General features: G+C 39.2%; 1 protein-coding gene and 1 long non-coding RNA gene across 23 annotated transcripts in view; one reads left to right on the forward strand and one right to left on the reverse strand.

The window, feature by feature from the left end:
• The window catches only part of cacna2d3a (calcium channel, voltage-dependent, alpha 2/delta subunit 3a), a 732,424-nt gene that overhangs the window by 460,750 nt on the left and 243,932 nt on the right, over positions 1–27,742 (reverse strand). For 21 of the 22 annotated variants that reach the window (XR_011358017.1, XR_011358016.1, XR_011358018.1 and 18 more), the window contains 4 exons: positions 17,603–17,734; positions 6,889–6,949; positions 6,652–6,802; positions 4,279–4,353 (listed from right to left, as the gene is read on the reverse strand). Coding sequence is in view for 18 of the 22 variants with exons in the window: in XM_069939674.1 (XP_069795775.1) it covers positions 4,279–4,353; positions 6,652–6,802; positions 6,889–6,949; positions 17,603–17,734 (419 nt within the window). In the remaining 4 variants the exon portion in view is untranslated. Of the gene's footprint in view, positions 1–4,278; positions 4,354–6,651; positions 6,803–6,888; positions 6,950–10,962; positions 11,084–17,602; positions 17,735–27,742 lie in introns of those variants that run through there. The other variant, XM_069939687.1, reaches the window with a different exon arrangement.
• On the forward strand, positions 6–24,018 carry LOC138764172 (uncharacterized). The gene is made up of 3 exons (XR_011358033.1): positions 6–113; positions 18,587–18,694; positions 22,781–24,018. It is a non-coding gene; the product is annotated as an uncharacterized lncRNA (long non-coding RNA).

The raw sequence follows: 27,742 nt of genomic DNA on the forward strand, positions 1-27,742 counted from the left end.
TCACTTTCAACTCTTGTGGTTCTTTTGCTCACTGCAGGCCTAGTGCAACTACAGAATCTCGAATCTTGAAGACTAGTGAGATGATGAAACCTATAGAGATTAAAGATGAGGAGGTGCTTGCCATCTTAAAGCAAATAAGGGTGGATAAATCACCAGGCCCTGACAAGATATTCTCATGGAGCTTGAGGGAGACTAGTGTAGAAATCGCAGGGGCTATGGCAAAAATATTTAAAATGTCCTTAGCCACAGGTGTGGGGCCGGTGGATTGGAGGGTAGCTCACATTGTTACATTAGTTAAAAAAAAAGCTCCAAATGTAACCCTGGAAATTATAGGCCAGTGAACCTGACATCAGTAGTAGGTAAATTATTGCAAGGTGTTCTAAGAGATTGGATATACAAGTATTTGGATAGCCAGGAAATGATTAGGGATGGCTTTGTGTGTGTGGTAGTTATGCTTAACCAATTTTATAGAGTTTTTCAAGCAGGTTACCAGGAAAGTTGATGAATGAAAGGTTGTGGATGTTATCTACATGGACTTTATTAAGTCCTTTGACAAGGTTCCCCATGGGAGGTTAGTTAGGAAGGTTCAGACCCTCAAGTATTCATGGAGAAATAGTGAACGGGATTCAACAATGGCTGGATGGGAGAACCCAGAGATTGCTTCTCAGACTGGAGGCCTGTGACTTGTGGTGTGCCTCAGGGATCAGCACTGGGACCATTGTTGTTTGTCTTCTGTATCAATGATCTAGATGATAACTTGGTAAATTGGATCAGTAAGTTTGCAGATGACACTAAGATTGGAGGTGTTGTGGACAGTGAAGAATATTTTCTAAACTTGCAGAGGGATCTGGATTATCTAGAAAAATGGGCTGAAGAATGGCAGATGAAATTTAATGCAGACAAGTGTGAAATATTGCATTTTGGAAGAACAAACCAGGAAAAGACATACTTTACACGATAAATGGTAGACACTCAGGACTGCAACAGAACAGAGGCATCTGGGAATACAGATACATAATTCCTTGAAAGTGGACCCACAAGTGCACAGGGTCTAAAGGGAACTTTTAGCATATTGGCCTTCATAATTCAAACTATTGAGTGTAGGAGTTGGGGTGTTATGGTAAAGTTGTACAAGACATCGGTGAGGCTAATTTTGAAGTATTGCGTGTAGTGTTGGTCACCTAAATACAGGAAAGATGTCAAGAAGATTGAAAGAGTTCAGAGATGATTTACTGGGATGTAATTATGAGAGGGATAGACAGAGTAAATGTAGATAGGCTTTTTCCATTGAGGGTAGGTGAGATACAAACCAAAGGACATAGGTTAAAGATGAAAGGGTAAAAGTTTAGGGAGAACATAAGGGGGTCCTTCTTCACAAAGAGTGGTGGGAGTGTGGAATGATCTGCCAGCTAAAGTGGTGAATGCAGGCTCAATTTTAACATTTAAGAATAATTTAGACAGGTACATGGATTGGAGGGGTATGAAGGGATATGGACTGGAAGCAGGTCAATGAGACCAGGCAGAAAAATGGTTCAGCACTGTCTAGAAGGGTCGAAGGGGCCTGTTTCTGTCCTGTAATGTTCTATAGTTCTAAGCAATTCTACTCTTTACATTGCTCCTTTTGAATATTTACAAGAAAAGTTCAGTTCTAATGAAAGGTTATCAAACTGAAACATTAACTGTTTCAACCTGTGCAGATGCTACCTAGCCAGGTGAATATTTCCAGTTCTTCATTTTAGAAGTGCCCTTTTACCGCTTCTCACTTCCCTTCTCTCCACTGTCCCAACACCCATTCATCGTAAAACAATTTGGCTGCAAGTTCAAATTAGTATATTGTGTTTACTGCTCAGAATGTTGTCTCTTCAACACTTGGGAAAGCTAATGCCGATTTACTTTCCCTTCTAAACTCAATCTCCTCATCTAAATGTAAATGCATGGAGCATCTCTTTAAATTTTGACTTATCACATAATTTCAGACTCTACACGAGTTCATTTTCATTTGCTCTGGCTACAACTATTTCTTCCTTTATTGTTCCTTGTTATAACACACTGCGTCCAAGCCAGCTCCCTTCTGAGCAATCCTACTAATTTTATTCACCCCCCCCCCTTATTTCCTTGTAGCCCTGTAACTTATTCCCTCTCCTCTGATTTTAATGACTATTTAAGTGATGACAAGAGTTTATTGTCATATATGTAAGAACGAGGTGCAGATGCACTGAAATCCTTGCTTACTGTAGTAACAGATCTATGTAAAACACACCAACAAAAATATGCATAAATTAACTTCAGATTCCCAGCATCCACAGGGCTCTGCTTCTATCGAATGTCCTTCATCTTTCAATTAAATTACACAACTTTCCATATGATTAAAATAAATGATGTGTGTTGAAACATCATGAACAACATGCAAACTATTGCTAATGTACCTATTTAGAAATTACATACTTGTAGAGAGTAATTTTAATTGTTTCATATTACATTCATATTTATGTAATTTCCATTCTATTAGAATAATCAGTGCACAATTAATTAATCATCCATAAGTATGGTCAGTTATTGAAGGCTGGAACACCACCATTAGTCATATTTTATTGTCTTAGTTGTAAATCAGAAACAAGCTTTGTAACTAATATCTCCTGTAATATTTTGATAAGTTTTAAATTAATATTTACCTCAAGGAATAATAGATTGAATTATATATAAAATAGTATCGCACAATTACTGTCAATACCACACTGTTCCTTCTTCATCTCTAAAGTACTCAAAGTCAAAGTCAAACAAGAAAGTCTGCGGATTGTAGCAAGCACATAAATGCTGGAGGAACTCCACACATCTCACAGCGCCCAAGGTCGCAGGCCCTAAATGTCAGTTATACATCTTTACCCCCCCCCGCCATGGACATATCCACCTCCCAGAGACACTGGACCCATTTCAATTTGCCTATAGAAGAAACTGTTCCACAGATGATACTATTGCCTTAACTCTCCACTCTGTCCTGACCTACCTGGAGAACGATGCCTCATATGCCAGGCTGCTGTTCATCGACTTCAGCTCGGCCTTTCATACAATCATTACTCAGAGGCTGATTGAGAAGCTGTCTTCACTGGAACTCCACACTCCTCTTTGTAACTGGATTTTGGACTTCCTAACAGAGAAAGCACAGTCTGCCCAGGTTTGTAGCAGAATGTTGAGCACCATCACGCTGAGTTGTTTTCTCAGCCCGTTCCTGTTCACGCTGCTGACCCCATAACTGCATCACCAGATCCAGCTCCAACAGTATAATTAAATATGCAGATGACACAACAGTCGTCCGCCTCATCAGCAACAACGATGAGTTGCACGACAGAGAAGAGGTGGAAAATCTCGTGATATGGAGCAAGAGTAACAACCTGAGTGTCAATTTGGACTAAACAAATAAGATGATCGAGGACCTCAGGAGGACCAGGAATGACCATACACCACTACACATCAATAACCCTGTAGTGGAGTTGCTTGTAGGCCACTTAATTAGTGGACACACAACATCTTCTCACTTGTCAGGGAAGTGCAACAGTTAATGGCCACCATTATGTTAACCTTCTACAGGAGCTCTATCGAGAACATCCTGACTGGCTCTATCACAGTGTGGTACAGTTGCTGCAGAAAAATGGAGCGGAAGTCAATCCATAGGACCATAAGAGTGGCAAAGAGGATCACTGGAGTCTTCCCCCCCCCCCCACCCTATTGATGTGATCTAATAGGATTGTCGTCTGAAGAGAGTGCGCAAAATCATTGAGGACCCCTGCCACACTACATACAACATCTTTCAACTGCTGCTGTCAGGAAAGAGATATAGGAGTATCAGTGCCAGCACCACCAGGATGAGGAACAGCTTCTTCCCACGGACAGTGAGAACGCTGATGACCAAAGGAACTGCTCACACTGACAATCAGAGACTGACATATTCACAAAATAATATTTATTCATTTATTTGTATCTAGGAATACTTGTCCTGCATATGTGTTGTTGTTTGTGTGGTGTTTTGTCTGATTCTGCGTCTACATGTTTTGCACTGTCAAATGGAGATTGCTGTTTTGTCAGGTTGTACTTGTGCAATCAGATGATAATAAACTTGGCATTTCTGTGTCTTTAAAATAAACCAACGCTAACCTGAGAACATTATCCAAATCAGTCTGTACTTTCAGGACATGCCTATTGTATGCCAAATCTGAAAGGAAGAATTATTTCACTTGGTAAAACTTGCACCAAGACAAAAATGAATCATATTTATCAACTTACCTCTTTGTTGTTTCTGTCTGCTTGTACTAAGGTGTTATTTAAGCAAGGTTCCACGTAATGAAGCTCTTCATTGTACTGAGGAAGAAAATGTAATACAAATTATCTTGACAAAAAAATGATTCTCCATTTAATATCTTACTTGACTACTCCAATTAAAATAGTCCATATGAAAAACATACTGTAATTAAATTAACAGTGTTTGTAATTATAAATGTGTTAAGCCATATTTCATGGTTTTTTTTGTCAACCTTCACATGTTACAATCATTGCTAATTTTCATCTTCTCAAATGGAACAAGATTTTAAATTTATCACATTATGACTGCAAAGGGTAATTACACTGAAATCTTGATGTTCCTTCCCTCGTCCAGAATCTTTCATATTCAGCTGAAATAGAATTCTCCCTTTCAGCGCCATTTTTTAGTCAAATACATGAACAGGTTGAAATGCAAATCGAGTCATTAAACATAACTGGGTCCCTTATGCTGAGGTTGCAATCTGTAAAATTTGTTCCTGGTCCTCAGTGAATTGGAGCATATTTACATGGAGGCCACTGGACAGGCTCAGTGATGTCAAATGGCAGATGCCAAATATGTGCAAGAAGGAGTATTTGCACTAAAGAATCATTGTAAAGAGAGGAGTGCGACTTGTCCAGCACTCTCTTAAGAGGGTTAGGGTTAGGGTTAGGGTTAGGGTTAGGACTGCACCAACACACCAAAAGGTCCAAGCCTGACATCATCTGCTCAAGAATCCAACTGTATAAGAGACAGTTTTCAAGAATTTTGCTTGGTGTTTGGTCTCACCCATCCTCTCAGATTTTGCTACTATTGATATCCTGACGCCAAATGATTTCTCCAACCCCCTCACTCAATGTCATCCTGTTAACGTTTCTAATGCAGCATGCCTCGTTCTCCAATACCATTCCCACTCTCATGACTCATCCCTATCCCTTCCCCCACCTATTAGGTCAAAGACCTGATGCTTGCCCCAATCACCATTTTCTGGTGCTCCCTCAGTTAACCCTTGCAAAATCACCTAAATCTGAACTATGCCTGACATCTTGCCCTTTGTGCACGATGGAATGCTGAACTGAGAAATCTAGCGCTGGTACTCCAACTAGTTTCTTTCTTAGAGTTTAAGGACTTCCAGGCAAATATCCCACCATTATTTTATAATGATATTATGAAATCCACTTTTTTTAAACTTCTGCTGATAAGTGATATCCATGTCAGATTAATTCTTTCTGGATCCATTAATGGACAATTCAAACCAATCCAATTTAAAGAACGTCTTTTATTTAGTCATTGCAATCATTTTTAAAATAGAATGATATAAAACATTAGGTTTTGAAGCTATTTCAATGTTTGGATGATTCATTTCGGTTAAAAAAAAATTCCTGACCCTTCGATCTTATGCCTCTAGATAACTATTTTAATTTTTATTAACACTTATTACTTTTTTGCGTTCCAAAACAATTTAAGGCAGCTCAAGGAAACGTGTTAGAGACTTTGCTGAGAGGACCAAAATTGTAACTCTTTATCTTGCTGCACCAGGGTTCCAGTAAAGCCTTTCATTCTCATTTAACTTGCCAGGCATTCAGTCAGTGTGTGAATGTTGTGCTGAACGAATGGACCAAACTGACAATCCCTTCTGAGGGCCACTTGCAGGGACACAGAAGTCCCAAATTTTCTGAGAGGTCTTTGCCACTGACACTCCACTGTTGGAATCCTGCAGTTTCCCAACAGTGAGAAATATGGGCAAAGGGACCAGTCATTTCAATGGAGAGGAACGGCTCCGAAGGAAAGAGGTCAGGTATATTACACATTTAATTCAATTAATCGAAAAACATTTATTCTCAACCTTGACATATGTTGTTAATTACTTAAAATAGTTTTAGCATTTTAAGTAATCATTTTTAGCTCTTCAAAAGCATGATTAATGTTCTTGAATATTTTGTAAATGTTAATGATGACTAAAGACTACAGAGACATTCAAAGTATTCTGATAGCTTTGGGTGTGGGTAGGGGTAAAAGTAAGAAGTAAAACACAAAGGTCTGCAGACACTGTGGTTGAAGTAAAAACACAATGCTGGAGAAACTTAGCTGGTCAAGCAGTGTCCTTTATAAAGCAAAGCATGGCCATCATTTTGGGCTTGAGGACAGTTGATGCTTCAGGTCAGAACCTTTCATCAAGGCAGTCTTGTTAAAGGGGACTAACCCAAAGGGTCAATCATTCTTTCCCTCCCACTGATACTGCCCTATCTGTTGAGGTCCTCTCCTCCAGTAGATAGATTTTCTCTCTAGATTCCAGAATCTGCAGTTTCTCATGTGTGATTGCCCAATCTCAAATATTTTGCATTCGACAAAATACTTACTGCAATAATATTGAAAAAATCATCATCTCCAAGAGTGTCAAGGATGGAAGAGACAGTTTGCTTGGCTATTGTCATACGAAGCCCTTTCATACTTCCACTGACATCAACTAAAATTATAACATCTTTGGGTGAAGTGGCTGCCTGAATGTACCTGAAAATAACAAAAAGCAAATGCTATAACATGAAGTCTTCAAAAGGATTTTAGAAAACAAGCAATGGCTGTAAACTATTACCTACCATTTGCGGTTTCTACAGTCAAAAGCAATGACTCCATTTTCGTCCGGCTCCCATTTTATTCCTAGTTCCAATGAAACAGGTAGTTTAACAAAGTGATGTGATTCAGTAAAAATGCAAGAAAAATCAGTCAACATATGTTGGCTTGTATCACGTAAAATGATAAATATGCAATTTTCTCACAAATTTTACAATTTCATTTGGCATAAAGACAACAAAGGAATAATATCATGATCATACATTAATGCTGCTGGCTGCTTTCCAAAATCAAACAAATGAGCTCCTTATATCTTGCTAGCATGCACCATTAACCTGGAGAACTTAAGAATTCAGTGAAGATAAGGAACCATAAGAAAAATTATTTAAACAGAGCTCATCAAGTTAAAAAAAAATCAATATACTACTTCCTTCAAGGCCGCAGATTTTCTTCCCCTGTTCTCTTCTTTTTTTCTTCTTTGGATTGGCTTCGCGGATGAAGATTTATGGAGGGGGTAAAAAGTCCACGTCAGCTGCAGGCTCGTTTGTGGCTGACCAGTCCGATGCGGGACAGGCAGACACGATTGCAGCGGTTGCAAGGGAAAATTGGTTGGTTGGGGTTGGGTGTTGGGTTTTTACTCCTTTGCCTTTTGTCAGTGAGGTGGGCTCTGCGGTCTTCTTCAAAGGAGGCTGCTGCCCGCCAAACTGTGAGGCGCCAAGATGCACGGTTTGAGGCGTTATCAGCCCACTGGCGGTGGTCAATGTGGCAGGCACCAAGAGATTTCTTTAGGCAGTCCTTGTACCTTTTCTTTGGTGCACCTCTGTCACGGTGGCCAGTGGAGAGCTCGCCATATAATACGATCTTGGGAAGGCGATGGTCTTCCATTCTGGAGACGTGACCCATCCAGCGCAGCTGGATCTTCAGCAGCGTGGACTCGATGCTGTCGACCTCTGCCATCTCGAGTACCTCGACGTTAGGGGTGTGAGCGCTCCAATGGATGTTGAGGATGGAGCGGAGACAACGCTGGTGGAAGCGTTCTAGGAGCCGTAGGTGGTGCCGGTAGAGGACCCATGATTCGGAGCCGAACAGGAGTGTGGGTATGACAACGGCTCTGTATACGCTTATCTTTGTGAGGTTTTTCAGTTGGTTGTTTTTCCAGACTCTTTTGTGTAGTCTTCCAAAGGCGCTATTTGCCTTGGCGAGTCTGTTGTCTATCTCATTGTCGATCCTTGCATCTGATGAAATGGTGCAGCCGAGATAGGTAAACTGGTTGACCGTTTTGAGTTTTGTGTGCCCGATGGAGATGTGGGGGGGCTGGTAGTCATGGTGGGGAGCTGGCTGATGGAGGACCTCAGTTTTCTTCAGGCTGACTTCCAGGCCAAACATTTTGGCAGTTTCCGCAAAGCAGGACGTCAAGCGCTGAAGAGCTGGCTCTGAATGGGCAACTAAAGCGGCATCATCTGCAAAGAGTAGTTCACGGACAAGTTTCTCTTGTGTCTTGGTGTGAGCTTGCAGGCGCCTCAGATTGAAGAGACTGCCATCCGTGCGGTACCGGATGTAAACAGCGTCTTCATTGTTGGGGTCTTTCATGGCTTGGTTCAGCATCATGCTGAAGAAGATTGAAAAGAGGGTTGGTGCGAGAACACAGCCTTGCTTCACGCCATTGTTAATGGAGAAGGGTTCAGAGAGCTCATTGCTGTATCTGACCCGACCTTGTTGGTTTTCGTGCAGTTGGATAATCATGTTGAGGAACTTTGGGGGACATCCGATGCTGTTCTAGAACTCTTTAAAAGCACGGTCACACGTACATTTTACAGTTACCTTCCATAATTTTAAGAAGAGATTCTATTGAGAAACTCAAAACAATTCTCATCAGCTCGGTGTCAGTGGCAAAAGTCTATACCACCTCACAAACCAGCTACCATCACCTCACCTGCCCCATCTCTAGAAAAGTCCGTGGCTTTAACTTTGGCTTCAATAGCCATGTGGGAATCCACAAAACTAGAGTTGAAGTGAGTTATCTTTGATCTCAAGCAACAGTTCACTAGGCATGCAACCTCATGGCTATGGTTTCCAGCCAGGCAAGTAGGATTAAAATTAACTGAATGAATACAGCTTCTTGTGAGCAAATGGAAGCGTTCTCCCTTGTAACTTCATTACAAACAACAGGACCACAGAATGTTATTCATGTACTCTATTTCCATATGATGGGTCCATGTGTATTTGATCTACCTTTTCATTGATTAGTTTTATTTGTAAATTTGTAAGCAGTATTTGACACTTGTTTTGACATGAAGTGTAATCAAAAAAACTTGAAAACTTAATCATATAGTAACTGCCAGAAGCATCCAAAATCCACAGTGCCCTTGTTAACCTCAAAGCCTTGTGTGTCAGTTGAGGTATTTGGTTAAGTTACAAGCTAAGCCAAGTATTTCAGAAGGGAATGTCACTTTAACTCCTGCAATAGAACTTAATTTCTCCACGAAGAAAAGCCAAGTTGAAAAGGGTGCTTGAAACACAACTGCATCACGTCAGGGCTGGCAGAATCAGAAATTAGATGAATAAGCGCACTGCATGGAGAAAAAGCAGAGAAGATTCTCACATCATTCTTCTTGACAGGACAATGAAAATGAAAGGTGTGACAGAGTGATGGGAAAATTTGATGGGCATTGCACCATCATTAAATTGTCACTGCTCAAAGTAGAAGATCTATCCTGAACTCCATAAACTGAAATAACTGTAGGTGCAATCAAAAACACAGTAAGGAATTTATGTAATATTTCTTGCAAGAGGCATTATAATAGATGTTGGACCCTCCTACATCGCAACGAGAAGGCCCAGTTGTAGAAGTTATGCGTTACAATCGGGAAAATTGGGGACAGATTCACAGATTCTGAGCCTTAACTGGCACCTTGGAGCAAAAACATTGTCCAGCCTAAAGACATCACACATGGAAGACAGAAAGCAGATATGTTCTGGAGAACATGTCTTGAATTGTCCTGATTGTGTCCTTCAACCATCTGCCACCTCTGTGGCTGGAGCTCAGAGAAGACTATCGATGCCCTTGGAGATGAGCGCTGGCATAGAAGGTGGATTTACGTTATACATTCTCAACGTGAGCAGCCGCAACCTTGGCAGTTGTGAGCCCTCACTGAGGTCTCTGTTGGAATGGCTGTCAGCTGAGATTCTGAAAAAAGACGAGTAGATTTGTGCTCCACTTCCACTGACCCGGAATAATGCGTCAGCAACTCTGATCTACTGAAGAAAAAAATTGCTCTTCTGCTACAAGAAGAGCAAGCCTCTTTATCTATAACTATCCACAGAGAAAGCAAAAATCATGAGTCACCCTTAGTCACTGACCATCAAAATATTCACTTCATCACACATGAATGCAAAACCAATAAGTGTTACAAATATATAAGCATATTTATGTCACACTGCAAACAGAAATTTATTACAACCTTGGTGTATTCCATTGGTGCCTTTGCCATTTTCATGTGTCTTTACCTGTTAATGATCCAACTAACTGCATATTATCTGCTGCCAATCTCTAATCAAGGAGACTGCAGGTGCCCTTGGATGACAATCTCATCCATTTCTCAGCCAAGAAGACATGGCTAAAGATTGCACCACCTCGGTGTGAGTGTCAAGTCTAGGCTGAAAAGCAACAACGAGGGGACAGGCAGAAAGTTAGATGTGGGAGGGTGAATAATGTTTTTCAACAACAGAATAACATGCTCTACGGTGCCACTGACACTCTCCCACGTTGCCAGTGCAGAAATTCTGGGCGTTTAACAGAGGAAAGGCTGCTGAATCCTGTGATACAACATGCTGCAAAAAAATGCCTAGATTCAATATAGAACATGAGACTCAGATCCTTGATGATGGTTGGGTCCGTGCTCTCTGTCAAACTCAATGACATGTTCCTGCTGTACACTTTCATGCACTTTGAAACTCAAGCAGATATCACAATTCATTTCACTGTGCAAACACATAAGCCTAGTTCTGTGTCCTTCAAAGTCCTCATCCAAGTGCCCAGGTGTAACGATGATCATTGGCAAATTGCCTACAAGTCGCTCATGTCCCCAATATATCATTACCTTTGCTATTCTGTAAGTGATGCACTTTCTTTTTCATTTAACATGGCTGGTAAATTATTTTCATTATCGGTGCCTTCCTGACATCTCTCTGCCTGCTTCTCCTGGTTGCTTTTGTCATTTATTTCACCTGAGAGTGTGCAACATGGGAGATGATTAGACAAAAGGATGTCATCATCTTGATTTCTCTCAGCTAACACTTTGAATCACTTGAGTAGCAGTACCTCCTTAGTGGAGGTTAAAGCTATGGAAGGGAACCCTCTAGTTAGATCCGGGTGATGCCTTCTGGCAATAGAGAAGGAAATGTGTCAGGAGGACATTGGATCTTGCTTGCACTAGATGGGTTGAGCAGCCAATTGTCTGTGTGAGCTGAGAAACATGGCTGTGAGGCTTTTCAGCAATATGGTGTGTGTGAGAGTATTGGAGTATAGGTATGCTATGTATGACTGATAGAAATTGTTGAGAGATGTGATGGAGGTGTGATTCAGTAGGGCTCATGTGAAGATGGCTGGATATTGTTTTGGAGAATGCATTTATTGGTTTTGTGAGGTCATTTATCTTCTGTGGCACTACATCCCATTGGCAGGCTTTAATTCATTGCTTTAAATTTCACAGTAATCTGCTCCTCCATTTTCTAAGCATGAAGTTGAAAGGCCTCCAGGCATCATGTATTTTTCCAGCTGTAAGTGTTAAAATCACCTGTAACCCTATTTTTGCTGGTTTCTAGCAGCTAGAAGATTCTAGCAGTCTGCAAAAGATTGCTGACATTCCTAGTGTTTCTACAGTTACAGTCTAACAGTCAAGGTCAAAAGCTGTGAATTCGACTATCTTAGAGAAACAAAGTTTAGTTTTGAATTGTTTTTTGTGCTATTAGAATCAAGAATAGAGAGCCAATCTAGTCAATTTGACCATTTGGCCATGTAATTTTGAATGTATTAATATCTTATTTCCTGCTTAATAATTGTTTAAGTATAGTTTACTGTTTAGAGTGCAAATAAACAGTGGAAAAACTCAGTGCTATTGGAACAGACTTTAGCATGAATGAGTCAATATGTAACTACATATTCTCAAGCATAAAGGGGAATTATCACAATAATTAAGTCAAAGAAAATCTGGATTATTGATTCATTAGTCAATAAAATAGACTATTTATAGTTGAAGAAACTTTGGACTATTAGCTTGTTAGTCAATAGAAGACATATTGAAGCAAAACTAATTAAGTAAAAGAAATTCTGGACTATTGACATTATTTTTATTCGGGAATATTGAAGAACCAAGATCTAAATTAAAATTATCAATATATCAATTGGAATTTGTCATTTTAACATTAGCACTGGTGAGGAAATGTATTGCAGTTACTTGGAAATCTGATATATCTTTGGATACGCCAAAGTGGCATGCAGAAATTCAAAGTTGTATCCTGATGGAAAAAAAATCACATATAGTTTGAGACATAAATATGCTTTTTTGTTGCAAATTTGGAGCCCTTATACCCAAATATTAGGCTTAAATTTGTAACAATGTCCTTTCTAAGTCTCTGGATCCATTAGATTTTCCTCTGAATTAAGAATTTTTTGATTTATTTCTGTCAGATGACAACTCCCTGTGCAATCTTCGGGCCGAGTGGGCATGTAACATAGTGGGCCAAATCGGACCCAAGCAGCTAGCCAAACAGCCAAGCAATGCCGCAGTCCTAATAACCGCTTGCGCAGCTGGCCGAATAGCCGCGCAACGCCGCAGGCCTGATCACCACTACTGCAGCCGGCTGAACGGCTGCGCAGCACTGCAGGATGAATTGCAGTGCACAGGGCAGTTAGGCGGGGCTCCACTTGGAGCCCCATATTCTTCGTGTGTATCACAGGGATAAGTATGATTTGGGAAAGTGTGCATAGATGGATAAGAAGAAGAATAGTTGCTTTTTTGAAGGAAAATAGAGTGTGCTTTGGATGTCTGTGTAAAGGACACATCAGCAAAGACTGCAAAAAGCGACTCAGCCATGATAGTCAAAAGCATCCCAAAATGCTGCATGTCTTCAAGGAAAAGAAGGATACAGAAAAGGAACAATCGATGAGGAGAGATGCAATTGAAAGCAGTGCTAAAGCTTCAGTTTTGACAAGTGACCTTACTGGGGCCAATGCAGATAACTGCAAACTCTCAATAGTTAAGACCAGGGATGGGAATGCAACAGTATGTACACATGCATTTGTTGACCCAGGAATCACTCTGTCATTTTGCACTGTGGAGCTTATAAAAAAAAAAGTTTAATCTTGAAGGAAAGAAGACAAAGATTCTATTGAAAACCATAGGACAAAAAAATGTTGTTGAAAAATAACATGGTTTCAGGGTTAGAGGTTGCTGTAAAACACAGTGATGATTTTTTGTGATCTTCTACCCATATACAAACAGAAGACTATGTCTGTGCATAAAAGAAACATTCCGCATCAAAGTGATGTGGATCATTGATCATATCCAAGGAAGGTTCATATACCGGAACTGTGGAACTGTGACAGATTACGTTGCATTTTGTATTGCATATAGATATGTTTTAAAGGAGATAAATTGTGGCAGGCTTTTAGTGTAGGCCACATACAAACACTTCAAAACACATCTCGTTTAAAATACTCGAGTCCTGCTCAAGCCAGACAGGCCTGGCTCTGAGTGTCTTTGCAAAAACTTTGAAGAGTGCCCAAGGGACTTCATTAATAGATTGTTGTTTTGAAAAGCAACAGATGAAAGAACTCAGAGGATTAGGTCTGGAGACGCAGATGTCTGAGTGCAGTTTGCTGTTCTAAGGGGGTCTTGTGGTTTTGCAAGCAGAGAGAGTCAACCAGGCTGTGAGTGAGTGAGTGTGAGTGAGTGAGTGAGTGAGTGAGTGAGTGAGTGAGTGAGTGAGTGAGTGAGTGAGTGAGTGAGTGAGTGTGTGTGTGTGTGTGTGTGTGTGTGTGTGTGTGTGTGTGTGTGTATGAGAGAGAGAGAGAAAGAGGGAGAGAGAGAGAGAGAGAGAGAGAGAGAGAGAGAGAGAGAGGGGGTAATAATTCAATTCTGCAGTTCCACAGTTCAGCAGCAGCTGGGACTAGAACAGGACAAGCTGGCAAGCCTGGTTAAAGCCCTTGTGGTTCATACAAGAGGAGAGGACTGGCTGACTAATATTTCACTTGGAATAAGCAAAATGAAAAGGAACTCTGAGGTGATCTGAAAGAAGGAGGTTATCATCTGGAGAACCCTGAGGGGGCAGGTTTCGTCAGCAAGACACTGAAGTGGCTGATTTAAAATGTACATCAGTTATGGATATCCTGGAACAACAAATCTCTTTCTGAAAACCAACAAGAACCTTTCTGAGCGGTAACGATTTAACTTTCAACCACCAAAGCCTGATGAACTTTATAAATGCTAAATTCTGTGAATTAAAGAACTTTCCTAAACTTACACACACATTACAGACACGTGTGCTTAATTAGAAGGGGGTTAAGTTAGGTTAGTTGAGTTAATGGTGATAAGTTAAAGTGTGATTCTGTTTTCATGTTTAAGTCACCATTTGTCTTGGTGAATATCTATTGCTGTTGTGTTTTGGGGTCCTCTGGGCTCATAACAGAACAAATAAATAACTTAGTGTGAGAGAGAGTGTGAAAGAGTGATATCGTTCAGAAGCAGTCAATAAGTGTCAATATGATATCTGTTGTCAACCTCAACAAACCATTGAAACAACTGTTCAAGACCAACCTTTCTGAATGCCTTGATAACAATCAAAAACCTTCAAAAGAATATAGACAGTTTTTAGGAAGTCTTACTGATGAAAATAAATCGAGTATCTAAATCAATAAAGAATAAATTGTTTTCATCAAAAATGGATGAAAAATAATCTTTAGAAGATGCTGCAAATACTACTGGTGATTATTCCTGTGAATCTAAATCAAGGGCAGGAATGAAAGAAATGTCTGGAAACAAATCTGACAACATGGTGCAACTGCCTTCAGATTACAAAATGTTGAAAAGATTGGATATTCCAGAAAACAGTGCCCAAAAGTATTTTAATTTTGTACTTGGAAATAAAAATGAATCTGATGATTCTTTAGTTTTGAAAATAACAAAAAGATCAGAGAGCAGTTGACAAGAATGGAGAATTAATTGCAATTAATTAATTAATTTTTTAGCCTAATTTTAAGGAATTTATGGTATATCTGGCATATAAGTTGACCCTCATTTTTTGGGCTCTCCAAGTCTCCCAGGATCAACCTCAAAAAATGTTTAACCACCCAAATCACAAATAACAAAGCTGTAAATAAAATAAGTTAAAAAAAAACCTCTGCCTACCAGACAGCAATGGCAATGACCTCCAGAGCTGGAGCAGCAACATAATGCTCCAAATTGGAGCATAAACCTCACCCTATCAGGCAGCAGTGGTGATGGCCCATGGTGCTGGAGTGCCGACATCGAGCTCCCTGGTTGAACAGGAGTGAGTGGCAACAACGACCTCAGGATTCCAGGTAGGAGTGGTTATGATGGCAGCCAGCAGTGGGGAGATGTTGAGGAGTGGCGGCACTGGAGGTGGGGAGGTGCTTCCAGCATCAATTTATATGCTGAATTGATGTCAATCTGGCATTTTTTCAGTGAATTTAAGGACTCAAAAGTATATCTGACATATAAGTCGGCAACCCCCCCACTCAATTTGAGATATTTTTTAGGGTTTCACTGTGACAGAGTATATGGATGTGTTTTTGGGAGATAAATTATGAAATATTTATTGGAATGGGTTACATGCAAACACTTTAGGGCGGATCTTATTTGAAATACTGGGACTCTGCCCCATGCTGGATATATCGGGGCCTCAGAGTTTTTGCAAGAGCTTTTGAAGAGTGCTCAAGAGACTTCATTAATGGATTGTTGTTCACAAAAGTAACAGATCAAAGATCTTGCTGGAGCTGCAGATTGTCTGGAAGAGAACTTCTTGTTCTAGGACGGTCATGTGGTTTTGCAAGCAAAGAGGGTCAAAACAGGTTTTCTCTCTGTCACAGAGAGAGAGAGAGAGAGAGAGAGAGAGAGAGAGAGAGAGAGAGAGAGAGAGAGAGAGAGATCAGTTCTGCAGTGTTACAGCAGAAACAGCTGGAACTGGAACAGGAGAAACTCGCAAGCTTGTAGAATGTCCCATTTTGGAAGATGGCCAGGTCAAAACCCTTGTGATTCATGCAAGAGGAGAGGACTGGTTGTCTAATGTTTCACTTGGAATAAGGGAAACAAAAAGGAACTCTGAGGTGACCTGAAAGAAAGAGGTTATCATCTGGAGAACCCTGATGGGGCAATTTTCTTCAGCAAGATACTGAAGTGGATGATGGAAATAAAAGGAACAACAAATCTCTCTCTGAAAACTGACAAGAACCTTCCTGAGCAGTAACCATTTACTTTTCAAGCACCAAAGCCTTGTGAACTTTATAAATGTTAAATTCTGTGCACAATATGAGAATTGCCTGCAACCAGTGAACTTGGAGGAATGAGAAGTGAGATTGGACTTTGAACCAAAGAACTTTTCTGAACTTACACTCACATTACATACATGTGCACTTAGAATTAGAAGGGGGTTAAGTTAGATTAGATAATAGTGATAAGTTAAAGTGTGATTCTGTTTTCATGTTTAAAGATCATTAAAAGCAACTTTTGTTTAAGTAACCATTTGTCTTGGTGAATATCTACTGCTGCTGGGTTTTGGGGTCCTCTGGGCTCGTAACATCATGACTCAACTTGTACACCAAAATATACAGTAATTGCTAAAGAAATTAATTACAGTTATTGAATAAAGGGATTCAGCATTATCAAGATATAAAAGGTTGGAGGAGGAGATTCATCTTTTTAAAGAGTACAAGTCATTGTCAACTGACTGGAATACAATGAAGAATTAACCTTGAGCATGCAGAAAGATAGGAATATTACATTTTGAAGGCCCAGTTAATAAATACAGAAATAGAAAGAAGATAATTGTCATAAAATGAGATTGAATTGGAACCAGTGTTGGATTCCTACCTTCTCCATAACCAACCAGAGAAGAAAAAGAGAGAGGATTCATCTTGTGCCTTCAAGAAAGTGAATACCTTGGAAATTAAAATTGGCTTTCGACATGTTCTGATTAGTAAAATCTGTCTTTTACAAGAAGCAGATTGCTTTGATGATTGACTTTCATTTTCTTTTGAATATGTCCCCGATGCATTATTATATTTGATTTTTTTTTGTAGTGGTCATTATTATTTTAGATATAATACCAACTGCCCAATAACTGTTCACCAAGGTTTCCAGAACCATGCATAAAATCAGTGAAGGCCCCAACATTTACCATATGCCATTTATACTGGTCCCAGGCCTGATTTATTTGCACCCTGACTGGTAACACCTTGCATTTTTAAGGAAGTTCCCAAAAGGGGTAGCGGTGAGAGAGAGAGGAACAGAGAGAGAGAGAGAAAGAGAAAGCGAGAGAGACAATGGTGGTGGATGAGGGTCCCTCACACAGCTGCAGATCACAGACTGGATTTTAAAGTCATTTTTCTGGAGTTTCAAAATGTAGTAGATCTCCTCTTTTAAGTTCAAAGACTAAAGTTACGTGTATTTTTATTCCACATAGCTGTTTTGTAGACAAAGTCGTTTGTAATTTTTTTCATACCTGGATACTGTCTGAAAAATCCATTGGCACTTCCAAAGTATTGCCATATTAGAGAAGGGTCACGTTCAAAATTGTCAACAAAAACTTTGTTTAAAGCTTCAGACCAGAAAACTCCATTTACTATTGCGGGATCTGTAAAATAAGGAAGAATTTTTTTTTAAATGCTATTGTACACAAAATTAGCATTTGCCACAATATTCACATCTGTACATGGAGAGCTTCCAATTTTAAACCTGACTTTGGAGGAGAATGTGAATGAAATAATTGAAGGGTTGAAGAACAAACTGGATGGTGAAATGACTGGAATCCTGAAAAAAAAAACTGTAGGTAGGATCCCTGTCTAACTTTCTCTAGTGTTCAAAAGTTTGAGTGAGCAATAATATCAGGTTTGAATAATTTATTAAGGAACTAAAAAATGCAAACCTTACAATGTACTTCCCATAACGTTAGAGCAGAGGGAAGCTGGCAAATAAAGAGCAATGAAGAGCGTTGTCATGCAGGCAATGTAATATTATGTTCAATGCTAGATCTATACTGAGTTACCTGACCTGAGGTGATTAATACAGTAATTAACCTCCTGTTCCCTAGGTAAGGTAAGGTATAATATTTCATTGTTGGAACCCAGTCAGAACATTGGGTGAAGTCCGATGAAACGTTACAACAACAATTATATTTCAAAAGTATTTTCATTGACTATAAGACATATTGGGAATTTTAGAGTTTATAGTGACACGGTTAGCGAAGCAGTGCCAGCGACCAAGGTTCGAATTCAGCACTCTATGCAAGAATAGGTATGTTCTCCTGTGTCTGTGTGGGCTTCCTCCAGATACTCTAGTTTCCTCCTACCCTTCAAAATGTATGAGGGTTGTGGGTCAATTGAGTGTAATTCGACAGCATGGGCTCATGGGCCAGAAATGACTGTTACCATGCTGTATGTCAAAAAAACTCTAAATGCAGGCCACCCGGTCTTTCCTTTTTAATCAGATTCATAAATGGGATTTGCTCGACTGTGGTACTGTAAAGTGTTTGGAACCTATTCCATGATAGATTGCAGCACTGAAAACTGGTGAGGGGGAGAAAAGGACCATTGAGGTAAGAGATTATGTAAAATTAGCTGTGTCTATAGAAGATAATAGGTCAATTCAAAATTGTACGATTCACCCTGATTCTATGAGATTTTACATTGTACAAATTATGGAATAATGTTTGCCATTGAACTGTTCTTTGATCAAATCTCCGTAAACTGCAAATTCCTAGTAGCTAAATATTGATGAACCTTAAGGCACTGATGCAATTCATTCCATCAACTTACTGCAATCACTGGGGATTATGTAATAAAATAACAGAAGTCAATGGGGCCCAGGTAATACAATAACAGAAGTCAATGGGGCCCAGGTAATACAATAACAGAAGTCAATGGGGCCCAGGTAATACAATAACAGAAGTCAATGGGGCCCAGGTAATACAATAACAGAAGTCAATGGGGCCCAGGTAATACAATAACAGCAGTCAATGGTGTCCAGGTCATACAATAACAGCAATCTTTGGGGCCCAGGTAATATAATAACAGCAGTCACTGGAGCCCAGGTAATACAATAACTGGAATACTGGTCTCCTACCCCAGGAGGGATTACATGAGAAGAACGACAGGTGATCTCTTTAAAAAAAAATACAAGTTTTTTTCCAGGGCTTCTCAAGGTTAATGAAGTGATGATGTTTTCTCCAGCTATGACATCTGAAACCTGACGACAAAATCTCCAAATAAGGCATTAGCTATTCAGGGAATCAGGTCTTTGAAATGTCCCATCCAAGAGGGTCATAGGGAGTCATTTGTTGAATATATTCTAGACAGAGTTCAACAGAATGAAGCACAGAAGTCTGTAGACACTGTGATTGTAGTAAAAACACACAGATATGCTGATCAACCAATATTTGGATATTAAAGGAATCAAGGGTTATGATATTACTTCAGGAAGATGGTGTTTAAGTATAGCATGTTGTGAAGTAGGCATGAGGAGACAATTGTCTACACCTGGTTCTTTCTTAGTTTATTTTGTTCCTCAGTCAGTAGAGAATATACTGCAGTGTCATAAATAATAGACGCGTGTGTGTGTGTGTGTGTGTGTGTGTGTGTGTGTGTGTGTGTGTGTGTGTGTGTGTGTGTGTGTGTGTGTGTGTGTGTGTGCACGCGCATGCTTTGGAGGTGTACGTGCAGCAAGCCAGTAGAGAAAAGTAGTCCTCATTATAAGGACCTTGCAGCAAGATATGCCATTTGGGCTCTCTGCCAAACCAAGACAGAAGTCTTAGCACAATTTCTAATTCAGCCTATTATCCCTGTGCTTTTCAGGAAGAGAGCTGATGTTCAGGTTGTATTGTCACATTCTCAGCCCTATATAAAGCTGCATTCCTTTTATGTTATATTCTCAAAATGGGGAAAAATAAAGGCAGGATCCAAATTAATCAGTAAATAAGTAGCTTTCCACAGAATTGATTGCCTATAATTTTAATGATCATTACTTAACTTAATAAACCATTAAATTTGGACTTGAGCTTCCATTTTTGAACAAATTATTTTCTGTCTGTAGTTTTAATGTGACTAACATCTGATATGTGCATTGAAGCATTAAATTGGATTTGTTTGCTAGACATAGTATACATCCTAAAATTCAACCAACATTCAGTTTGGGGGAAGGGTTGAATTTTATTTCAGGATTGCTTTTGAGAAAATTAAGCACTGACGAAACATTCAAATTAAGGTTGAATCAATCTGTTTCTTGCAATTTTGCTAATAATTTAGCAAAATAATAGTTGACAGCATTTTTGTGTGGATGTGGCTTTCAAATGCTGTGGTAACTTACACATAGCCAACAAAAGGAATGCAAAGCAAACTCAGCAATTAACGTCAGAAGCAAAATAAAAATGAATACAATGGACGAGAGCAAGTAATGTAACCACTGAAGGAAAAGAAGCAAAAGAAAAAAGTCAAATCAAATTTAAAGCAATTAAAGGTGCTAGATAAGTGACTGCAAATTCCCACGTTAGCACTAACAGTAAGACTTCCATTTATTTCCAAAGTTCCCCAACCTCAAGATAACCCAAAAGCATGAGTTACAAGAAAATGCAGAGAAGGAATCTGGAACTTATTGGTCATATTTTGATGCAGAAGATGCAAATATAGTGTTGGTGAAGGGTCTGATCCCGAAACATTGGCTCTTCATTTCCCTTCGCAGATGCTGCCTTGCCCATTGAGTTCCTCCAGCTTTAAAGTGAATGAGTTAGTATTTAAAGTCAGTTCTCCACAATAACATGGGGTACACCAATCTGCACCGCAGGGCCCAGGAGCAGCAGAATCTCGGTGAGAGTCTCAGCTGTGGCAGCGTTAGTTGGGGAATAAGCATTTCCAAAACCACCGAGGAGAACTTCCCTGTGTTCCTCTGAGCAATCCTGTGGTGCGATTTATGAGAAATCAGAAACTCTCTTCATGAACATCTCGGAAAAAGAATGATTGCTCCAGCAGTGCAGTATTCGGTCAGTGCTGTACAGGACCAGAAAATGAGCGGAGACACTTGCATCTCTGAGGCTTTAACTCAACCATTATCAACTTCTCTTCAGCTATAGAACCTCTCCCCCCACCCAGGATTGATCAAAGTTTATCAGCCCCCTTCCCTGAGAAACAGTCAAGTTGTGCTTTCTCCATACTTCTCTCTAACCGACTACGTGATAAAAAAACATTAAAATATTTGTTATGTTATGTGAGGCTTTTAATTTTACTTCACTTTACTTGAATGTCTTGTGGCCTCCAGGGGAGGGGGAGGGCATTGGGCCCCTGTTGAGAATAGCTGCAACTCACAGCCCTCTATTTTCAGAGGCAAGTTGGAGAAACAACGTTGATCTGCCTGAGGAAAACGCAAAATCTTATTTGTTTGCTGTTTATTGAACAACATACAATACAGGCAGAAATTCTGCCTGCCCCACAGCAAAAGAAATCTCAGTATTGTATATACCCTGACAATAAATCTGAACTTTGAATGGTGCCAAGAGACAAAGGCAACAATCTGAAGTCAACATTGTCGATATAATTTTGATTTGACTGTAAGTGGGTCAGGGGAAGTGTAAGTTGCAGGAGAAGGTCATGTAAAATTTACCCCTAAATTCTTATTGATTGAAAAATTGTAAGGTAATGGTGATATCGAAACAAAGATAAGAACACAATAAAATAGAAAGTGTCACCAAGTGAGCAATGTAAAAAGTTATGAATGTATGGTACATCAGGGAACATTTTTACCCTGAAAAAAATATAGTGTTCAATTTCTGGAATTTACCAGAAGAATTTGTATAAAGGTGTAAAGTTAACACTGTATATAGAACCTTCATCTTAACATCCACTTTTTCTGGTAACCAAGGAACATGGGAGACAGCAGGACTGTAGAGCCACAGATAGAGGGGATTTAGAGACGCCTCCTAAAAATTCATGTTGGTCTTTCTGGAGGCACAAGCACAGTTATTGTTCATTCTAGTCTGCTGCCTCCAGAGATAGTTGCTAGGATACAAATGCAATAAGAAAATATGAATAAGTAACATCCAAAATCATGTTGACCACAATAGACAGAATTATCAGTTTCTTTAGATTATTAAAAAAGGTTAAATGTGCCAAGTCATTACGCACTTCTCAAGTTAAATTGCTGCTTTCATTCAAAGCAAATGCAGTATGTTTATCATTAGTGCACAAGTCTGTGAAATGTTGATTTAATCTGCCTCAAACCTACTCCGGTTATGTCAGTAGTGTTAACAGAAGTCTTTGATTAAATATGCTGTATTTATCTTTAATAGACCTGCTTTATTAAATAAAAATGTCAAATGATCTTAAGTGCACAACATTGATAAAATTGAAGGCATTATCATTTTAAACATATTTCAATGTGTTGACTGACATCTGAGAAAACATTGTTTCCATCGTGATTCTATTATTGTTTCATTCTTATTTAGTCTTTTGATCTCTGACAACGTGGTTTAATCAATGCATTGCCTTACAGCTAGGATAGAGAAAAATGCTGGCTATATGCCATAGAATTTACATTATTTGGCTTTATAAATGTTAATTTAATGTCCAATTAAGTCCTTTAATATGGTTTTCTTATTTATCTAAATCATTTTGAATATATTTTAAATGTCTTACAGGAACAGTTAAAACAACTCAAAACCCCTGAATCTTTAAGGACATTCTAGAGACAGAACCTCAGGATCAAGCCTTGAAACCTGGTCATTTCTCTGAGCATAGACTGCTTCTCAGGTTTCTCTGGCCCTCATCCCAGGAAAATACCAGCAAGTCAATATGAACTATGGACAGGGAGCCTGGGCAGTGGGGCAGTCCATTATACTCATTAAATAATATATAGCGGATCCATGACACATCAGGCTATGTCAGGACTTGCACCAGTTTGAGTTTCACCCAATTTCCATCAACCTTATTTCATGCAGAGTGTCAAAAATAGCAATGTTTGAGGAGGGCCATGCCCAAGACTTGGGTCTCCACGAACTCGAGATCTCTTATTTCTGGAACACTGAAAACACAAGTGTAGAAAGACTCCACCTAATGGAAATAGGTAAAAATCTGAGCATTATTTTTCTGATTGGTTGTAAATGCAAAGAAGCAAAACATGTATCCTGGCAGGGAGAGGACTACACACCCATGTTTCCCCCAACACCACCACTGCCTGCACCATCACCCAGTTAAGTGACAAATAACTGAATTTCCAAGTTCCAGTGATGCGCACCTGGAAGTGAGTAGGTGCTTCCTCCGAGAATTACAATCGTCAGACCATCTCCTTTGGACAAAAGAAGCACAAATGGCCCAGGTGTCTGGCCAGTTACAGGGACTTTAGGTCATGCATCAGATTTTATTGCATTTAAATTTAGTAAATTGAAATGCTGGACAATGTTTCATCATACAATTCGCCTGCTGTGATATTTAAATCATTTTTGTTCAAATTTTTAAAGCTGCTTTGAAATAGCATGAAAAGTTTCATTTCAAGTGGCAACATTCTATCAACCACCATTTTTCATGAGACGAGGTTGTTCAAGGAACTCATTGTAGCATTAATTGTTTATACAACCAAATATGTTCACTTGTATGTAAAATTAAATCATGCTTAATTTATTCTTCATAATTTATCAGATATCAGTATAAAATCAGTAGTGATGCTGAAAGCTATGAAATTCATACAGCAATTAAAATTTTCTCTTGCTTCCAGAGCTCATTTTACCAAATCTGCTTCTGACTACACTGAACAATGACTTGCAACTACTTTTAGATAAGGAAAAGGGAATTTTCCAATTTATTCCAATTTAACAGCAAAGGAGCTATGAATATATTTTGATTTTTAAAAAAAGTTAAAAGTTGTCAATGCAGAAATTCTCAATTTCAAAATAATCTTATCTAATGCTCTCTTTCTCATACATGGCACTCTAAAGCAATTTTCTAACACTCATAAAACTTATATTTTCTTCAGTATTGTTAATTAATCTTAAAAATTATTTTGACCCCACGGTCAGCTCAGGTTAAACTCATTGGAAACCAGAAGAATGAGAGGAAATCTCACTGAAACATCTAAAATTCTGACAGGTTACATGCAAGAAAAATATTCCTGATGTTTGTTAAGTTCAAAACTAGGGGTCAAAGTTTGAGGAGCAGAAGTAAGCGAGATAAGGAGAAACTTCTTCACTCAGGGAGTTGTGAGTTTGTGGAACTCCCTATTACAAAATAATTGAGGCCAATTCATTAAATACCATCAAAGGGAGTTGGATGTGGTTCTTTAAGGCCAAAGAGATCAAGGGATATGGAGAAAAAGCAGGGTACTCAAATCATGTGATCAGCTACAATTATAAAGAATGGTGGAGCAGACTCAAGGGTGAATGCGCCACCTTCTGTTCCTACTTTCTATGGTTCTAAGCCTCATTCTTGTTTCAAGTTGCTTCTTGAAACTTTTTGTTTCTTGAACATTTTTCCTGCATCTAATTCATCTAGTCCTGTCTAAATTGCAGAGATTCCCTTTCATTCTTCCAGATTCCAATGAGATAATGGTCTTAACAACCATGGGGAAGTTTTGCTGTCTTTAAGGTAAAATGAATTTCAAAAACAATTTGAAGTCAAATTACTGTAATCGATATTGTACTCGATAAGACACCAAGCCCCTGTCTCCATCACCCACCAACCCAGAAATATCTCACCTTTAATCTCTGTGATATTTGCAATGCAATATAAAGACAGTAAAATCCATGGTATCCAACACCTATGAGCATTGGTAGTGCCAAATAAGTGAAATTTACGGTTGCTTGAGATAGCATGTTGTTGCGTGATTGGTGAACTAATGGCAAGGCACTGCAATTTTAAACTTTTGTATTTTTTATCTATTTATTTTCCACGATTTATTTTGGGGGCTGCTGGTTGCTTGAACTACAGCTATCAGGGATTTAACTGTGCTGAGACAAAGACCCCAGGTTGGGCCAGGAAATGGGACAAACCAAATCAACGGCTCAAACACGATGGTTTGAATCTACAGTTGGATTTTCTAGCTCACGTGCTTGCTAAGAACAATATAATTTTTTTAAAATGTAGACATACAGCACGATAACAGGACTTTTTGGCCCACGAGCTCGTGCCGCCCAGATGCACCCAATTGACCTACACCTCCGGTACGTTTTTGAATAGTGGGAGAAAACTGCAGCACCCAGAAACTCACGTAGACACGGGGAGAATGTATGAACTCCTTAGAGTTCAGCAGTGGATTCGAACCCGGTTGTTGGTGCTGTAACAGCATACACTAATTGTGCGGCTTTGTAACTGATCAACAAAAAGCTCCAAAATTCCGGAGAATGGTGGGCTGTTCTGCAACTGGAGTACAAGCTTTGTCTGGAGTTATTTGTTTTATGCTGCATCACAGCAATACCAATATTTTAACTTTCCAGGCTTTGCAGCCTGGTTGCATTAATAACCCTGCTCTAATAGTTCAGAAAAGAGACTACATGTGGTTTCATGGACAATTAAGAGATTCAATTGCCACACCTGTCAAAATATCAGACTTTGTGAAATTCTGACAGGTTTTTCCTTCTCTATTGCCATTTTCCATTACTGCCGAGATGAATTTTACCCCAATGCATTCTGTGGCAAATTAGCATGCAAATTTTTACTCATGCAAAAAACCAAACCCACACATCAACAGAATCCACAAATTCGTAAAAGTTAGTTTTACCCTGTGGAAGGGGCGTGGAAGAAATTTTATGAAGTAACATTGACACTGCCACTAACATAATTAGCAGACAGCCCATATTAAAATAGCATCTGCTCAGCGAGATATTACTTCGAAGCTAAGTTGCAGCCTTAATCATTGTCAATGACGCTAACAGTAGTTATTGATGCTTTCTTCTTCAAATTAGACAAAACTAAAATTTTAAAAGTCCAAAATTGTAATAAAGGTCTTGATGTAGTTTTCAATGGGTTTATTCCATGATGTAACATTTTCTATTTTCTATTTTCTGTAACAGCTTGTTTGCCTCTGTACAAGTATGCTTGTAGAATTAGAGTTTTGATTTGGTAGCAGTGGAGACTGCTGTTGACTCTCCATGATGCATCATGTGAAATAAAGTCTGCAAAATGATACTTGAGGTCTCCGAGAGGTTAATTTAATTGACAGAATTATGAAGCTGGCAGAATCCCTATTAAAATGTGATCGGAAAATAGAGGGCAAGCAGATATTGAACTCAGTTGTGACTGTACTAGATCAAAAGGGGACAGTGTCCATGATTCATAAAAGAGGGAATAAAGGTAAAGGTTCCATTATTGTCATGTAATTTTCTTTGGCTTGGCTTCGCAGACGAAGATTTATGGAGGGGTAATGTCCACGTTAGCTGCAGGCTCGTTTGTGGCTGCTTCTGACTACACTGAACCACTGTTTGCGGGACAGGCAGACACGGTTGCAGTGGTTGCAAGGGAAAATTGGTTGGTTGGGGTTGGGTTTTTCTCCTTTGTCTTTTGTCAGTGAGGTGGGCTCTGCGGTCTTCTTCAAAGGAGGTTGCTGCCCGCCAAACTGTGAGGCGCCAAGATGCACGGTTGGAGCAGTTTCATCTACATTTACAAATACTACATTTAGAATGTAACATACATGAAATCTTTAGCTTTTGTCTACCGTAAAGCAGACAGAAATTCATCACTTTGTCCAGAGCCCCTCACAGAAACCTACAGCACCTGGTGTTCCTAGGAGGTCTCCCCTCCAAGTACTGACCAGGCCTGTGCCTGCTTAGCTTCCGAGATCAGACAATCTCATGCGTATTAAGACTATAAGGCTTCTAAACATACCCTATTGAATAGCACCTAAACTGCTGCCTTAACCCATTAATTGATCAAATCCAATGCTGCCTAACAAATCTGCTACCTTTATCAATTCTTTTTTGTTAGATTATAGACTTGATATATGGCGTTTACTACACCCTAATGATAAAGTTTTCTTTTTTTCATGTTTATCATCAACATTCCAGAATTGATAATGTTTTTGTTGATAAGTTTCCTCGATAATGGAATGTTGCTATGACTTAATTGCTGATTCTGATCAATTAATGCCTTGGAAACTCTCTGATGTCACTTCCAGACCCTAGCATGAGGTTTAATTCAGACCTGATTAATGAGAAAACCTCTTATTTTTTCATAATGAATTTAACCGAGGAAATGTCGAGTTTAATTGCCTGGGATACATTTAAGGCGTACTTTCCAATTCAGCTGGGTTAAGAATACATACAAAAGAAGAGTTATTGCTACTGAATAATAGAAATTGATAGAGTATATTAAGGATGCCACCCTATTGAAAGCCAACTTCTTAAACTTAAAAGTCAGTTTTATGTACATGTGGATAAATCAGGTAAATTGTTACCTGGTCTATTAAAATCACCTATGACCAAAAGAGAGATTACTAAAATTCATAACAAAGATGGCAGCATTGTGTTTGATCATGTTGAAATTAATAAGACATTTCAGGAATTCTATTCTGATTTATATAAATCTAAGTTTCCCAACAATTTTATCTCTATGGATAGATTCCCTCAACAGTTGAATGTCCAAGGAGGAGTCACGTGATGGAGTAGTGGCTGGTC

Source organism: Narcine bancroftii, chromosome 5, assembly GCF_036971445.1.
Source record: "Narcine bancroftii isolate sNarBan1 chromosome 5, sNarBan1.hap1, whole genome shotgun sequence".
Classification (NCBI taxonomy): Eukaryota; Metazoa; Chordata; class Chondrichthyes; order Torpediniformes; family Narcinidae; genus Narcine; species Narcine bancroftii.